Source organism: Camponotus floridanus, unplaced genomic scaffold (genome assembly GCF_003227725.1).
Source record: "Camponotus floridanus strain SB8 unplaced genomic scaffold, Cflo_v7.5 scaffold72, whole genome shotgun sequence".
Taxonomy (NCBI): domain Eukaryota; kingdom Metazoa; phylum Arthropoda; class Insecta; order Hymenoptera; family Formicidae; genus Camponotus; species Camponotus floridanus.
This window is the reverse complement of record NW_020229841.1, coordinates 917,907-935,438: the sequence shown is the minus strand read 5'-3', so window position 1 is coordinate 935,438 and position 17,532 is coordinate 917,907. Positions and strand designations below refer to the sequence as shown.

Genomic DNA, 17,532 nt, shown 5'->3' with positions numbered 1-17,532 from the left:
CAAACTGATTCTGTTCACTACAACGGTATAATTGCGCATGTACACACACATACATACCTGCGCATACAGTTTGCACATGTTGCGATGTATTAGACTTGGATCGTTCAATACGCGGATGCTAATAAGACCCACCTTGATAATTCAAGGTATCGAGCATAAGAGGCACAAAAAGTTTCCCGAGGCTCAATTCTGCTCTTTCATGCGCTCGAAAAGAGCGCAAAGAAACGTCGCTTATCTTCAAGTCTTCAAGTGCTCCGAGTTGCTTGGGCTTTCTGTTTAATAAATCAACTCTGCCGATACGATATATTACAGTTTCTCTGATAAGCTTTATTTTTTTTCTGCAATTGGCGAAGTGTCTTTTTACGATTATCAAAATATTATTAGTTCAATGTCGCGATGTACTCGCCTCCTTTTAATCGAAAAGGGAAAAGGGATAAGAGGTTTATTTATTTTCATCATTATAATCTAGGGGTATGTTCGCTCGTAATCGGGTTCCTTAAAAGTGTTCTCGTTATACGCAGATTAAACTGTATCGAAGTATACAACGGGATATACACTCGAAATAAGTTTTCGTTTGATTTTACAAAATGGTCTCGCTGAAATTTTCTACCACATTTCTTACATTATTAACATACGGCAAATTTCGTGGATCTATATCTCGATGCATTGATTACAGAGAAACGTACTTAAGATTAAGTGTAAATTATGATGATAACAGTAACAACAATTTTTATTGCCAAGTTTTTTATAGCAAATAGCTTGCTAAAAATAAATACACATCGACATTAATAAGACAATATGATAACGAGACAGAAAAGTTTACAGCACGACGCGGATAAAGATTAACTCACTTTTAGTTTACTGTCTGGCGAATTTCGCTTTCCTCAAAAGTGCCTGCGAAACAATGACGGATCTACATTTTCAGACACCTGTATTAATATCCCTTGTAGGCTCTTCCATAAAACTTTAAAAATTTAAAAATAACGGGTATTTTTATATTTATTCTTAACAAAAGAAAAAATCTGTTTAAAAAAGTACAAGTTTTATTTTAATTAATGCAAGTAATATTTTAATTAATTTTAATTAAAGTATATTGTTTATAAATAATTATAATTATAAATAATATTTATAAATAATTTAGAATAAAAATTATTTATAAATAAATTTTTAATTGAGAAAAAATTACACGCGTTACATGTAATTCGCGAAGCGATATGAACTATCTAACTTGTAAATCCGCCACTGGTATGAGATATGGAATATCTCTCTTATCTCGATAAATTGATCCTGCCAGTTTATTTTTGTCCAATAACTTGTTACATCACTATCCAATCTTGTCTATAAAAAACGAGTTTCGGGAACGATTTTGATATGAAAACTTAGCGCGAAGAGTTCCGTCCGTTTCACTTTCTTCCCCTCTCTCGAGATCAGGGTTTCTATGGAGTGGACACGAATCGTGTTTAACGTCACTCCAGGAATGGCACAGCTATTCGAATAAGCGGTTATTCCATTTTTTTGGTCCTTCGATACCGTCCCATTTTCGCTCCAACGCTCACTAATACGTAATTTCACGATAACCGCGCGCTATCGTTATCGATCGGTGAACTTAAAACGACGAGAAATGCGAAAGGTCGGTCCAATCGCGTATCTTACGCAAGACAGCGAGTTTAGGATTTTCTCTACACGAGTTATACTCCTTTCATTCTCTTTCTTGCTTTCTAATCTTGCTTCGTCCCCTACGATACGGGCTCTCCCTCTCTCCTTCTTTCTCTCCAAAGTTATTTTAATGATAAACTTAACTAACAGCGGTGACCGATCACCCGAATCCGCGTGACTCGTTCTGGAAAACTTTTTAATCGCCGCGGAGGAACGTGACCGCCTTCGGGAGAAAGGACGGTTCAGCAGAGGAATGAAAAGAACGCGCGACGGATAATCGGCGACCGCTCGTGATATGTGAATGGAAGCTTACGAACTGTATTGTACTAGAGGAGACATAATCGATTAAATTAAAAATAGAAGAACATGACGTGGGGAGGGGATAAGGATGAAGATTCGGGACTGCGCTTTGCGTTCTATTATTCCCCAAGCAGCAACGATTTACACAATCTATGTACGATTTAAATCCGAAGAGAGAATCTCCCTCAGAGCCTCGGAAAGAGGTCCTTTTCTCCTAACAACAGAGGTCCTTTTTTTCACCTTCACCGTTCACAGCGTCTTTCACAGCTTGTACACTCGAAAGCGACTCGACGTTTCTACCCACTCGAGTTCCTCTTCAACTGGAGCGACGATCGCGGGCCTGGCCGTCGAGCCGCCCGGGGCGTCTCGTTACAACTCGGTCGTAAGCGGCTCGGCCTTCTCGACGATCACGTGAAACTCTGTCTCCCGGTACAACCTGCCGTCCGGCACCACCATGGTTATCCTGCTGTCAACTGGCGTGCCGGACGTTGCCGCTTCTCTGCCGATCACGCCGTTCTTCTTGGAGACCACGTCGGGCGCGTTAGTGGGCACGCTGATCCATTTCTTCCTGTTGTTCCGCCGGCGTCTTCGGCAGCACCAGACGATCAGGCAGATACTCGCCAACAGGGCGAGAACGGCACCTACGATGATTAGAATGAGAACGAGCATGGACCCGCCGAGCGAGCAGTGACTCGTCTCGTAATCGACGAAGCTCGTTGGTACCCCATCCAGTCCACCGTCCAGACACAGGAAGGTCTCCGGCGTCTCGTTGATGGGTTCTTGAGACTGCGACAGCGGGGGCGGCACAAGCGAGTTTTGCCTCACGTAGAACCGCGAGTAAACGCTCGTGTAATTGAGCACGTTATTCTTCCAGACAGGTAACATCTGGCAGTCACAGGCCTGAGCGACGAGTAGACTGTCGAGCTCCGGCCGGAAACTCACGCGGTCGAACATGAGCGAGCCCTCCTCGAAGCTAGTGACACTGTTGTTCTTGAAAATGAGGCCGTGGACTAGCGACGATGACGATGACGACGACGATGATGACGACGACGATGATGACGACGATGACGACGATGACGATGGCGGCGGTGACCTGATCTCGCGATCCGCGCGAATACCCAGGAAAGCGCCCACGCCGATGCTACTGAAGGTGTTGTTCTTGATGATGACGGCGCCACGCGCCGTCACGTCGAACGCCTCGCTCTCCAGGCTCTCGATCGCGCAGTTCTGTATCGCCACCGTGCGCGGACTCCTCACGATAAAGGCGTTGCTTCTTACGACGCCCATCTTCACGCCGTCCAGCATGAACTTGTGGTACACCTCGATGTCGTTCATGGTACGACTCGGCAACTGATCGCCGAAACTGCCGCCGATCACGTGCAGATAACCGACGTCGAATTTCTTGAAGGCCTGCGCCTCCGTCGTCTCGACGCGGCAATTCGCCAGTCGCAGAGTGTCCGTGTGAAGCAGGTTGGCGAACGAGAAGGCACTCAGCTGGCCGATCCGCACGTTCTCGAATGTGATCGCCTCGACGTCGCCGCGGAACACGAAGCTCGGCATCACGTCGATGCTGCTGTTCCGCACGGAGATTCGCGTGCGCGTGCTGTGCGGTGACAGCTCGAAGCTCTGTTTGACCAGAGACAGATTCGCCACGTTAATCAGATCCACCGAGCGTAACCCGACCATCGACGCCAGGCTCGAGTTTGCAAGTATCACGGACGAGCAGTTGCTCACCATTATCCTGCTGGTGTGAGGACTCAGCCGTCTGTCCCCTTCTGTCGTCAGGATCAATTCCTGCAAGTTGAAACGATCTTTTATTTCGATATCACGCGATATATATATCTACATATCTTTTATATTTATCTTTTATATAGAGAGGAGAAGGGAAAGTGTAATTATCTTTAAATTTGTTCTAGAATACGCGTCATATATAAGCAGGATCGTATCGACCATCTCGAATCATTTTTAATCTAAAATTACCAACAAGAAATAAAACACTTTTGGAATCAGGGCTTTTCAGAGTCGAGATAATAAGGTTTTCTCGCCGGTAGATTAATTTTTGATGTATTTCCCTCAAGAAGGAAGAATCATAGCAATTTGCTGCAACGCAATGTACCGAGAGGGAGAGCCCTAATAGAGGTCGAATAGCCGTAATTACAGGTCTAACTATCCTAATTATTCGTGACGTGCGCTCTCAGTCTCGCTAATTATCGCGAATAATGTCGTTATCATAATCATGGAGGAAGGGCCGACAGCTTAATTTCATGACATATCGTAGTCGTCATTTCTGTCTCGCCCTCTATCGAGAGGCAATGTGCTGCACAGATTTATTCCCCCTTATTTAATCGATATTTTTTCTCATCAGTTGTTTACGCTCGATAATTTACATCGAGCTGCCCATATGATGCGTTATTTGCGATGAGTTTGCCTCATTTATTCGTGACAGCTGCAACTTTCGTTGCAACGTCGAAATATCTCGATAAAATTCGATTTACTACGAGATATCAAAGCTAGCTCTTTAATTAATTATCGCACTTTTCCGTCTAATAGATTCCATTTATTCTGAAACAGATAACACTCTTTGACTTTGTGAGAGCTCACGACTTCAGGACTGATACAATCATCATCATTGTCTTTCGAATCATTTTACGACGTCGCGTTGAAATAAATTTTCACTAAACATGCCTTTTGAAAAAAGCGAAGAATGAGAAACTGGAGGCACGATCTCTCTATGTCATCGAATCGCGATGAAACAACGCGGAAAGATATGCGAGACAAAGTGTCTGTTGAATGGTAAAAATAGAGGACAGAAATAAAAAGGCGCGACGTGAAAAAGAGAGGAGGGCCTTTATATTATTCTTTTTCAGGCTCTGTCGTTCTTACGCATTAAGGTCTTGCCTCATTCGTCCCTTCCTGCTTCTGTTTGAGAACTCCCTCCTCTTTTGTTTTCTCCCCCATTGTTCGCGGCTACTTTTGGACGCTCGACGTCGAGCTGAGATTATTAACCGACGTTACCTGTCTATCCGAAACGAGACTCCACTTTTATCGCTCGCACGTTTCGCCTGGGAAATTTACGTGTTGCGGGGGTGGAGATTTATCTCGAAACTAACTCAAGTTTTACGCTTCTTCGTGCAACAATATTGCATTTGAAAAAATGTGTCGCCTTTGTTTAGGATTGCCCTAGGGAGACAATGGGAGAATTATTAGAGTCTCAGCCATTTCGAAAAAAAAATAAAAAAATAAAAAAAATGAGAAGAAACGAAAATTGTCCTCGGAAAAATGCTTCCTACGGAAAATTCGACATCGCATCTCCCGAGACGCTCGCATCGAGAAATGTAATTGGTTCCTCGCGATGGCTTATCCATCGTCGAAATGCTCTCGACGTGCACCACATAAAATTCATAAGTAGATGGAGCAGAGGTAGGTTGCGGCAGAGAAATCGAATCGTAACTCTGCGTGATCCCGATGGACATTTGAATTTTCCTTCACGAGGATTCGACGCGCTCACGTAAAAAAGCTGCAAGAACCAGAAAGAAGACGAAGCGATGATTTTTTTTTCCGACCTTCGCAAACAACGCGCCTTTATTCCGCTCGTACTTTCTGCTTTAGTCACGCTTTTGCTTTCTCTATTTTTCTCTCTATTTTTTTCTCTCTTCCTCTCTCTCTCGCTGTCTGCAATTTTTCTCCATAGATATGGACTTTCTTCTCGTGAAACGTTTTCACGCGTCACGTCTAACTCCATGTCCTTTTTCGCGCGGTCGTCGATTACCGGGGAAACGATTCCCGCCGGGAATTAAACTCGAGGACACGTTAGTTCGTCTCTCGGAACTAGTTCCCAGGCTTTTTTGCCCACAGTTGTTCGTCCCGTGACATTTTCCCCGCTGCAAATTTGCGGGCTAATCTGCGAGGTGATTTCGAGCGATAATTCGCGAGAGATTGCGAGATTGATCTAATATCGATGACGGTAATCGAACGTGTCTTACGCGTTCTTAATTGAACGATAAAAAGACGATCGTTACGCGGAGAATGAGAATGAAAATCAGATTGGTTTAACGAGCGGGATTAAGTTTATCGGGAAAACACGCGATTGTGTCGGATTTGCGAAAGGAAGAGAGGGAGAAAAAAAGGAAACCCTCGACTCGGAGACCGGAAACGAGGCAGCAAACGGAAAGTGGCACAGTGCCACGGAAATGGAAATAAAAGCTCTTTTACGATCCATAAAGAATTTATGTGTAACAGTTTTACCCGTGGCAGCTTTCTTTCGTCAAAGTCCTCGCGTTGCTCGAAAATTGCACCCCCGATACCCAGATCCCTTAATTACTCCAAATATGAGAGGGAAAATTATCGATTAGCCTCGATCAATTATTTCACACCGATGTTAGTTAATCGCGATAGATTTCATCGATAATACGTGGTTATTACGTTTTAATTAACGTTTTAATTTCGCGCACATGCACGAGGGCAACGATTCGATTTATCATGGAAACGGAGCTTAATGGAGTGTCTTTACGCGCGCAAACAGAGCACTTTATCAATTTTCTCTCGTACGCACACGATCGCGCTTTATTACCATTGGCTTATTACTATCGATGCTATTCCGGGGAGCGATTGTTGCCATTTACTTAAGCGCGCATTTTTACCCTTGACGGCAATTCAGCCTGCACGAGTGCACATGAACTGTCGTAGCAGCGTTTTTCCATTTCCCCGAGTATTTTCATAACCGCGAGCCTCTTTCCCGTAAGTGGCACCCTTACGCTTCCCCAACGGTACTTCTTACGGCCGTTACTTTTACACCCCTGACCGGGGTGAGGTCCCTTTCTTTCGCCGTTTCGTGTCTTATTCCGCCGTCTCGCTTATTACGGCCAAGCGAGCGGGTTTAAAGTCGCGTTCGCTAAAAGGCACTCTCAATTATTTACGCTCGTCGTCACTTATTCAGGTCGCCACCAAAGACCTCGGTACCTCTTCCTTTCTTCCCCCTTCTGTTGTTGCACAAAGTGTTCAAATCGGCAATAAACGCATAAATTAATTGCGACTATTAATAATAAACTTGATGTTTTCAAATGCATCTCTGTTTTTCAGTTCTGTTTAATCTAGTAATGTTTATATTTGGAATGTGCATTTTTTTAAAGATACATTAAAATTCTTCCAAATCACATTCTTTGTGAAAATATTTTCGCAAGAAATATATTAAACGATTACTAATTAAAAATTTGACAAACTTGATTTTACAAAGTACTTTTGTTTTTTATCATGTACTCGTATGCTGTTATTTATAATTTTTTTTTGTAAAATATTTTACAACAGTTTTTATAAAATTTATTATTTTATTTATTATTATTTTTTAATAATAAAAATTTTGTCACGACTATTTTGCATTTTGTAAAAATTTTATCACGACTATTTTGCATTTTGTAAAAATTTTTCGCGATTATAAATTTCGATCGCTTTTAAAATACGAATCGAAAATACGTTAAAATATTCCTTAACATCAAAAATGCATTTTGCCCTCGTACATCCTTCGTTTTGCTATAATTATGAGTTCACTTTACACACGTGACGTATCATCGATGATGAATGGGCAGCACGTTCTCGAGCAATTAGCCCGCCAACAGAAATTCAATCCCGTTTCGTGCGATTTATATTCCTTATCAGGTTTCAGTACGCCAAGTTTCTTTCTTACAATCCGCGTTATATCTTCCGCTCGGTGATTAAGTCCACGCGTGATTCTATTTTTTGCCATGCTTATCAGGAGGACGTAACAACGTCAATAGGAATGACGCACCTTTCGTAAAAGCCTGCTTCTCTTTTTCCCGGTCGTTTTGTCACGCTTCCCGATTTTACGGATCGGGTTTACGGTCAACGAGACATTCGCCGCGAACGAGAGAGAGAATCCGCTTTATCGCGGACAATAATGTCCTCTCGCGAGGACACGCGGTGACGTTACCTCCCCCTCCTCGTTTGGGGCCCGCGCAATTAAAACGCGACGTCGTTTCGCATCGCGAAATATTTGCTCTCGGTGCTCGGGCTTTCCGATGAAATTTTGCGGTGACGGTACGCGAGACTCGTTTACGTTATCCGGAATTATTCCCGCGTGTGAAACTGATAAAATCTCAGGAATTTTAAATCAAATAACGCGCGAGAGGGACTTTAATTGCAGTAACAGGCCTGATTGTTTTATCTCCTCCTGTAATCGTCGAGCGTGATATATATTCATGTATCCCCCCCGCCCTCTCTCCGAGTCGCGCATTCATTATTTTCTTATCGTCCTCCCGCGCTTTTTATCGCGACGGAAAAAGACGGGAAGGTCCGAAAGAGGAGCGAGACTTTGGCCAAGTCGAATTTCAAAGTCTCGTCAGCGCGAGAGGAGGAATTTCTCCAAATTTATTCGATAAATTCAGCAGCAGCGGCGGCGATGAAAGAGCGATAGTAGTCGCGTTACCGCGTCGTACATCTCCCAGCTCGCGCTATTCGATTCGATTTAACGAAAACCAACGACTTCCGGTCTCGACGCGCCACCGAGTCCTCCGAGCTCTCTCGGTTTATCGCGATATCGTGTTGCGATTATGAATCATTCGGCTTAGTTGTAGCACCTATAGGGGCAGACGCTCTCTCTGTCTATCCTTTAATATCGCGGATGGCCGGAAGTGCCGGGGAAACTCGCCACGGAAGAAACGAACGTGCGAGCGGCTCGCGTGATCACCAGGATCGCCGGGGGATCGCTCGCCCTTTTTTTCACCCCTCGCTCGGGAAGGGGTGATATCCGCCACGGGGGATAAAAAACGAAACAACGGATCTCTATCCTTTCTCGCGCATCCATCTACCTGTCTGCCCCCTCCCTGCCCTCCTACCGATTTATGTAAACACACTCTAATTTATGAAGATTCCCCTTCTCCACCCCCTCGTCGCGGTTGGCACCCTCGGGAGATTAGAGGCTCGTTCCTGATCGTCCCTTCTACCCTCTCTCTTTTTCTTCCTTCGGCAACTCTGAGACATTGTCTTCCCTTTGTTATGTAGGGCGGTGGAGCCGCCCTCGATGGAATCTCGGGACACGCGATTACTGCTTTATCTCGATCTTTGTTGGCGTCGCAACCTTAGGCGATACGGGACGTCACATCAAGAGAGATCGCGAGGAAACATCTTCCCTCTCTTCTCTCTCTCTCTCTCTCTCTCTCTCTCTCTTTTTCTCTCGTCCTTTTTTTTTTGACTACGGCCCGCGGGAGAGAGAGATCGGATTTTACGATTTCGCCAGGCTTACCCGCGATACCGCCTCTTTATCTCCTCGTCGGGTAATTCGCAAATGGAATAACGTCCCCCTGCGGAACAAAGGACTGCCAGACAGAGCCCCATGTCGCATTGTCTGAGATTTTTCGTGCGATAGCGATAGCTAATCCCGCCGCGGTTTCCGCATGAATTCTCGTTGTTGAGAGAGCGCATACCCTTCCCATCATTCGTTGGATGATTCGAAGTAGAAGGGTAGTGAGGAAGATCGGAGACGACGATCGTCGAAACGAAATCGCGGTGAAAAGAGACCGAGTTGGCCTTAGAAACCCGACCCTGAGATCTCGAACAACTCTACTGAAAAATAAACCCCCATGAAAATGCGGCTTTATATAAGATTTTACAGAAATTTATTGATATCGTAGGTTTTCCCTCTTCTGTATAAAAAAGAGAAATACGGTTAAAATACGAGAATAACGTGCGTAAAATAAAGTAGACGAATATTAAAATATTCATGTACGTAGAAGATAATAATTTTTTTTTAACCGCGCTGTTATTTTCTCTCTCTCTCTCTCTCTCTCTCTCATTAATATAAAAGTAAAGTCGAGAACGTGTGTGCGAGGTCATTGTATGAATTCAAGATCGGGTTACATCTTTTCGTTCGTGTTGAAGAGAGAAAGGGAGTCGGGTTAAATACGATAAGCAGTCTCGAGAGAAGAGAATATACCTTCTTGTCTCTGAGAGCTGGAAGATACGTGCCTAGATCTATGTTGGCGATAGCGTTGAGCGATTTTTTCCTCGCCCGCTATCTTCCCTCGACCTCCTCGCGGTATCGAGAGAGAGAGAGAGATTCAATCGAAAATCGATTCTAACGCGAATGCTTGTCGGGGATATCGGGCTTGTGGCGAACCTACCTCTCCCTCGTCCTTGCAGTCGCAGGTCAACCGGCCGTAGTGGTCGCAGGAACAGGGCGGGTAGTCGCACCTGCTGGTGCTGGAGTTGGTCAGGACACCCTTGAGTAAGCTGCTCCAAAACAGGCCCAAGATCGCGCTGCCTAACACGTATCTCGTTGCTCCCATTTTGCGCCTCTCGCTCGCTCCCTCGCCCCCGCCTCTCTCTCCTTCTGCCTTCATACGCTCAAAGGGTCCCCTCTTCTTCCTTGGCCTCTATCAGCCGGCTGTTTTATGCCAAGCTGGCGCCAGGCGATGATTCCGCGTCGAGCCGACCGCGAGGTCGTCTCGACATGACTCTTGGCTGCTTTAGATCCGCGTCGTCGAGTTATGGTCGCCGGTGGTTTCCTCGATCGCGTTAACTCAACGCGCGATTAAATCGCCGCCTGCACCGACTAATCCCGCTTGCACCAAGGAAAGTTATCTCGACCTTGTTATCGCGACACGTGACACACGCCATGCAATATTACGTGATTCTGCGCGCGGTTATAATCTGCGCCCTGTCTCCCGCTGAATTCATGTTTCTCGACGAGGTCGACGACGACGTCCGACATAAGGTATCCTCCCAGGAAGCTCATTCGAATCGCCGATTCGTGGGATCGTCTTCTACTACGACATTCGTCTCGACGCCCTTTCGTACTTTCGCTGCGACGATGGTGGTGCGATCCAATTTTGTCGGTGACAGCGCACAACGTTTTCGAACATCGCACCGGAATCCCTCCTCTCTTCGATCTCGGTCCTCTGGAAACGATCGTCCTTCTGTAAGGATAGAGAAATTAAGAAATCTTCCCACCCTAAAATTTCCTCTGCCTCCTCCATCAAACTTTTACCGATATCTTTAGCATTTTTTTTGTATATCTTATTCTTAACACGACTGACAATTTTATAAGTTGTCGTACAATATTCTTCGGATTTTTCTCTCGATTAAATTTATCTGGAGTCTTTTCACACCGCGTAAATTAGTTCACGATTTATCGAAAAGATACGACATGTCATTCGATAAGTGATAACGAGTAGTAACATTTCCCTTTATTTCTCCCAAGATGATAAATATTACGTCGCGTTATCACACTCGATCGTACGCGAACGACGTGTAGAACCGTTGAAAGTGTCACACGACATTACACTGCGCTAAATGACAGCTCGCAATATATGCAATGATGATAATCCGCGATCTGTCACCCGGTTACCTCTCCCACTGTGTATCGTTGCGTGACTAATCGTGCCTACATTCTTGCGTTATCAAAATGCTCTCGCTCATGACATGACGTGGTTTTGTTTATCGTACAAATGTGTCAATCTGCCGTTACTGTAAACTTTTCGCATTTCGCTTCTCGGTTATTCGCGATCGCTTCTCGACGAAACGAGAGGAAGTAGTCTTATTTGGCTGACTCTTTAACTCCAAACTTGACTGAAAACAAATTTAAATTTGTGTTTCAAGAAAAATAATACGAGTGACGGGATATTCAAAATTAATATTATTTTTTAAAATGCATTAGAATAGATTGAAATATAACTGACATGAGATGAATTGAAAAGCATGTAAAAATAATTTAAATTTTGAACATTTTTAAATATTGATTTTAAATCAGAAATGACAAGTAATGAGAAAATAAAAAAATTTTCTCAATTTTAAGACATATTATCAAGTTTGAAATTTTTATCGTCAAACATTAATCTTGCATTGTGAGGTGATAGCAGATATAATATCATTTCATCTCGAAATCTTGGATATAAAGCGACATTTCCATCAGCAAATAGCGCATATAATTTAGGAAACTGCTGTCATATATATAGATGGCCAACGAAATGTATCTTTGATATCTTCGTTTTTCAGTGAGGTAAAGTTTGGTCTATTCAGAGAGCAACAAAAAAGTGAAATGGCACATGATAGAAGCGGGTAGGATCGATAGACGTGAAAAGAGCGTCGTGAATGAAAGGCAGTTTCACTCAAAGGATTTGAGAAGAATTTCCCTTTACGATCGAGTCCTTCCAACGACTGCTCGAAATTTCTTCCGGTCTTCCGTTTTTCACTTACTTCGTTTTTGCTTTACTTTTAGTAGCAATAAAGAAATACCTCGCTATTAACGCGTGACGCTCTTACTAAGCTAATTGCTCGTTGGATTAATTAAAATAATTACAAGAAATTAAAGATATTCAACTAAACTCGGGAAAAATTATAACTCAGTTTCTTGATCGTTAAAAATGCAATATATTCTCAAGTTTTCGATATTTATTCTATGTATATTATCTTATTAATTTATGAGTAGTTTAATTATATTAAAAAAAAGTATGTTAAATTATATTTAAAAAATAATTTTAAGTGTAAGATATTGACATACATTTGTATACGTAAGAAAAATGATATATTTCATAGAAATTTGTTTACTAATTTTTTTGACACTTTTGGAATTAATTATTTTGCTCGTTAATGTCGTTCGTTTTCAACAACAGAGATAATATCGTGCGAGAAAACTCGTATGTCGCTGCATCGATCTGTAAATCATTTCCAATCAACGAACGGTCGTTACTTTCTCGTCGCGACGATCGACGAAGATTAATTAATCGATTTCGGGTTCACACCGGACGTCGGTTTTTTTCCGCCGGTATTATAACGAACAAGTGCGGCGAAATAGAATGAAAAAGCGCGCGTGTTGAAAAAAAGAGAAAAAAAAAGCCGGGAAACACGAAGATAACGGAATCGAGGGCGAGGCAACGCGAATTATTCTCGGCGATGGATTCGCGCGGTTGGACGATTAAACGGTCTCGGTCCGTCTGATTTACACACCTCATTAATGGATATTCATGTACACTCGACTCCGAGACTCCGAGAGCGGACAATCGGAGAACGGGCCGCGTATTTATCGTCGCAGAAACACGGTCTGGAATGGATAAATAGCGATCCACCATCGGTTCCTCCCTCGCCTCCTCGACACGCGACACGGGACGATAAAGTGCGAGGTGAGGTACGTGTGGGAGTAAATCGTTTCCGATTACGTGACTCTTCCTCTCGCTCGTAATACCACGTCGATTCACCGACGACACACATATATATACATGTTATATACATGTTATATACATGTTATATATATGTTATATATATAGCACACACACGCGACGAATCGTTCGACTTCTCGCGCCTCCTAGAATATCGTATGCGATTCCCTGCTGCACGCAATTTGAGGAAAGATGGAGAGAAAGAGCGATCCTTCGCTCAACACCCCCGTTCCAATACATTTCGCCTTTATTCCTTCGGCAACGTCTTATCTTTCCCATCCGCTTTATCATCGCGACTTGTAAGAATCGTCCGCACCCTCCCGGGGAAGCATTCGCAGTTTCCAGACGGCGATAACGATAAACGAGGATCGGAGGGAGGAATGACGCCGATTCACCACCTCGATAGTTTACGTTTCGGGTAGAGGAGAATAATTTTTTCGCGGATTAAAAGACCGGCAGACGAGGGCTAATCCGGCGATAAGTCGACAAAGATGTGGGGAGGATTTGCTTCTTGATTTATCAGCGGAGGAAATAATGCTCCACTGCTAAAATAATGCCTTAATTAAAGATTGATCTGATTATTATCAATATTTATCGGTAATATTTTGATATTATAAATTTTAAATTCAAAATAAATTTTAAATTAGAAATAAATTACATAAATTTTGATGTTTATAAATTATAATATGTTAATATCATATTAAATTTTTATATTACATTACATTATATAAATTGTATTAATGCACGTAAATCGTATAGTTCGCTAAACAGCTTAAAGATTATATAACAATCCGCGAGCAAAATGTTTATATAATTATAATGAGAGGAAATATTCGAATCGGATTTCAACGGTAATTGTGACCCCCGTTCCCATCATTTACGTATTAAAATGATGCGATTTGAATAAAGTCGACCATCATTAGAGGCGCGCATGACGTGCTTGACGAATTAATGTGGTATTATAAGGGGGGGAACGAGAGAGGGGAGGGGGGACAAGGGAGAGTAATAATACATAGCGTTCTCTCGGCCTATGCATCGATTATTGATAAACTCCCCTCCAGATATTGCTAGGTTTAGCTAATTCAATAGGAACATGGAAGTGTATTTCGTATATGATCGCGTTTTAGTCGCAATTTCGGAGCAAATGTGACATTTTCAAGTTTCGTCGAAATCACCGATCTCACTTTCATCACTTTTTTTTATCCCGACGAGCCTGTTTTTTTCGCGCGATTTTTAATGGAAAAATGGAATCGTCGCATCCGGAAAGTGCGCCAGCACTAGTTGCACACATATGTAATTTCTGCACAATTGTTTTGTCCTACATAATTGTTATTCGCATTGATAATCGTTGTCTAAATATTTATATTTCGCGGTATTAATTTCGAATAATCCATTAAGAGGAATGTTTTTTTTAGCGATAAACACGAATTACGCCTCTCTCTCCCGGTCAGTTTTATTTATCGATCAGCTGTTCACGGCATTCGATCGCTGTTTTCTGAATTTGAATGCAGCTGCGGATCTCGCGGTTCGCGTCGGCCAAACGTTTACGAGATGACGAGTCGGAGCGGCGTTCAGGATCGAAGCGTTGGCGTTGACGCGAGCGGAAAATAAAATCACGTTTACGATACGTCGAGCGATAGCAGCAACGATCCGACGATCGTGTTTGAACAGAGAGCAGAGGCGAGCTCGCTCATTTCCATGTTTGTTACGATAACGAATGGCGGTGCGCTTTTCGCTACGCGAATGAAAAATCGCAATATTGGCTCGGTCCCGTTATCGATAGCGCGCTTTTAATGCGACTCGCGACTGGTATCGGCATCGACGACGATAACCTACATTAGGGAGAACGTGCTCGACCGCCTTTTCCTAAATGACACATTTTTCTCCGTGCCTGCCGTCCTTTCCCCTCGTTCTCCTCCTCCCCCTCCTGCCCCTCCTTCTCCTCCTTCTCCCATCGAATAATCCGTCGCGTAATGAAAAGAACTTTACGCTCGTCAACGAAGATAAATTCTCGTTCGATCATCGATTTTTCGCATAATCTTAACGATATTTTAGAAATTGATTTATTAAAAAGCGCGGCTGGAAACGAGCAATTTATCACATCGTAATCTCCCATTTCATACCATAAACATTCGAGAGAAGTTGATGTAAAATTTTTGGGATTAAAGAAACCGCGGGTATCTCCGATGTTCGATTTTCGATTGAAAAATTGAATGTAGGTACACGATCAGTCATTGTTGGAAGTATCATGCGACTGTGGAAAAATTTCCTCCTTTCAATCGCAATATTCGCGATATTTTTAGCGACTTGATTCTCTCCATCCAGAGATCGCATTGTTTCTCCTCTCGGTTTAATGCAGCGAATAAACTCGCGTCGCTGCGGCCCTGCAGCCCGTAACTCAAGTAACGTTATGCATGCAACACGCAGAGAGCAACGCCGAGCGGAATGTTTAGTCTCGCGGCATTGTTTTCAATTTCGAGATAACAGCAGGCGAGAAAGGGCAAGCCCAGCGAGCCGAGGGTACTTGAACGTTGTCACGCGGAAACCCTCAGAGGGATGCAAATGCAAAATTTCTTCTCTCCGGGAAATTTCGCGGTTCGTCGAAATTAGCCTCGACCACCGAACTCGATCGAGCCTCGATTGTTACACAAACTTTCGCATTCCTCGCGATTCGGATCGATATTCGTCGCATGACAAGTTGAAGGTGTGCGAATTTTTCGGAAGAAATTGGGAAAAAGAAAAACTTTGTTTTTTTCCGTGTCGAGGTTCATGAATTCTTTAGATTCCCCGTATATACGTTGTAAAAGTTTGATCGGGGCATCTGTCATCGGCGCGTTTTGCGCGACGTCGGTTTCATTCGCGACAATTGAGCGTCCTCGGATGCTTTCCTTCGAGGGCGGGACAGAGTCGCTGGTGAGAAACGAGCGATTAATCGACTGTACAGCTAGTTGTGAGAGATAGCACGCCCGCACCATGCCACGTGGGAAATCAAGTATTACGGTCTCGCGATGATCCAACCGAGTATCTCTCTCTTTCTCTCTCTCTCTCTCTCTCTCTCTCTCTCTCTCGAGCCGCACGGAATAAACTCAACTATCGTTAAGAAGGAATTTCTCCTCTGGTCGGCCGCAATGACGACGCTGGTGGTCGCCGATTGATGGTCGGCCGATCGACCCCGCGGTTCAATGCCATGGACCGAGTCTTATTTTACGATCCGTCAAACGCTCGCGTTAGTCTCTCGGTTAGAACCTCGGCGTATAATATCCCGATGCGTGATGCAGCTGCCGCGTTATGCAACGATTGAGAAGACGACACATGACTCGGGAAGACTCGAGCGTGTCGAATGCATTTTGCATGTTCGAGGAGCTCTACTGCGTCAAAAGAGTCGCCGATCGACCCGAGTTTCGATGACTAATAGTGTGTTAAAGTATCATTGTCCAGCAGGGAACCTAGAGTACGTCTTCATCAAGAATCTTATGCGAATCGGAACGTCCCTACTATTTTATTTAAATGAAATTTAAATCGAGTGTATATTTTCCCCCAACTCTGGCTCCCTTCCGTCACTCGCGGCGGCACAGAAACACTCCGGTCGAGGAACGGAAACGTTCGCGAGACGAGGCTTATGTACCTTAATCCACTGTCCGGTGAACCAGCGACGCGTCGTCACCGACGCGCCAACAGCGACTGGCCGCCTTTCGAATTCGCGGCTGGTTTGCACCTCGGCGACGGTTATCGCGCGACACGAGTGTACCTTCCCTCTCTCTCTCGCCTTCTCTTCTCCTACGCCACCCGCTGCTCGTTCCCCCCCTCCTCTCCCGTCCTGGAGTAAAACGCATCCCCACCGATCTCGGCAAACTTCCCTCCCTCGACCAGGCACTCAGTGTGATCTCCGCTGCGTTGCGGCGCATCTCGTTCTTGTTCCTCCTCGTATCCCCGTCCTTTTGCGAAAATCCTAACGCCTTTTTAATTAGCGCGCTTAATCTTTAGATTCCGCTTTGCATACGTTACGCGTTTATTTCGTATCGTTATTCGAGCGATCCCGCACATTTGACAGATGCTTTTCTCTAAATAGCTGTTTGCCTTGTGTCTTTTATTTATGCCACGATGAATAATTTGTTATATTTTTTCTCTTATTATATTTTTTGCTTTTTATCGAATAACGTATTGCGTTTTTTCAAGAATAAATTCTTCTTTTTTCTGGACGAAGAAGGAGTCATATTTTCTCGATTAAGCGTTTTCGTCAAGCGTGCCAGCTATCTCTCGTGAATATCTAATAGATATTTGTCGTTTTCATCATGTCGCAGTCGACATGTTACTGAAACAATGTGTCAATTAGTGAAAAAAATTATGAACACATTTTTTCGTGTCCGTCTTTTTTCTTATCTCGTTAGGTATCTACCATACGACCTTATTC

The 17,532-nt window shown here is 43.8% G+C and overlaps 2 protein-coding genes across 6 annotated transcripts in view; one reads left to right on the top strand and one right to left on the bottom strand.

The window, feature by feature from the left end:
- LOC105248657 (E3 ubiquitin-protein ligase highwire) overlaps positions 1-17,532 on the top strand; it is a 185,950-nt gene that overhangs the window by 10,037 nt on the left and 158,381 nt on the right. The gene's annotated exons all lie outside the window — the stretch shown is intronic.
- Positions 1,184-16,905, bottom strand: LOC105248654. 2 transcript variants are annotated; one of them, XM_011253562.3, is made up of 3 exons: positions 16,747-16,905; positions 10,089-10,883; positions 1,184-3,750 (listed from the first exon to the last, which is right to left on the bottom strand). In XM_011253562.3, exons 2-3 carry the CDS (start codon positions 10,305-10,307, stop codon positions 2,326-2,328), a joined length of 1,644 nt encoding a protein of 547 aa, XP_011251864.2. In that variant the 5' UTR covers positions 10,308-10,883; positions 16,747-16,905; the 3' UTR covers positions 1,184-2,325. The 2 variants fall into 2 exon arrangements, with proteins under 2 accessions (XP_011251864.2, XP_011251865.2); XM_011253563.3 differs by lacking the exon at positions 16,747-16,905 and adding an exon at positions 12,913-13,175.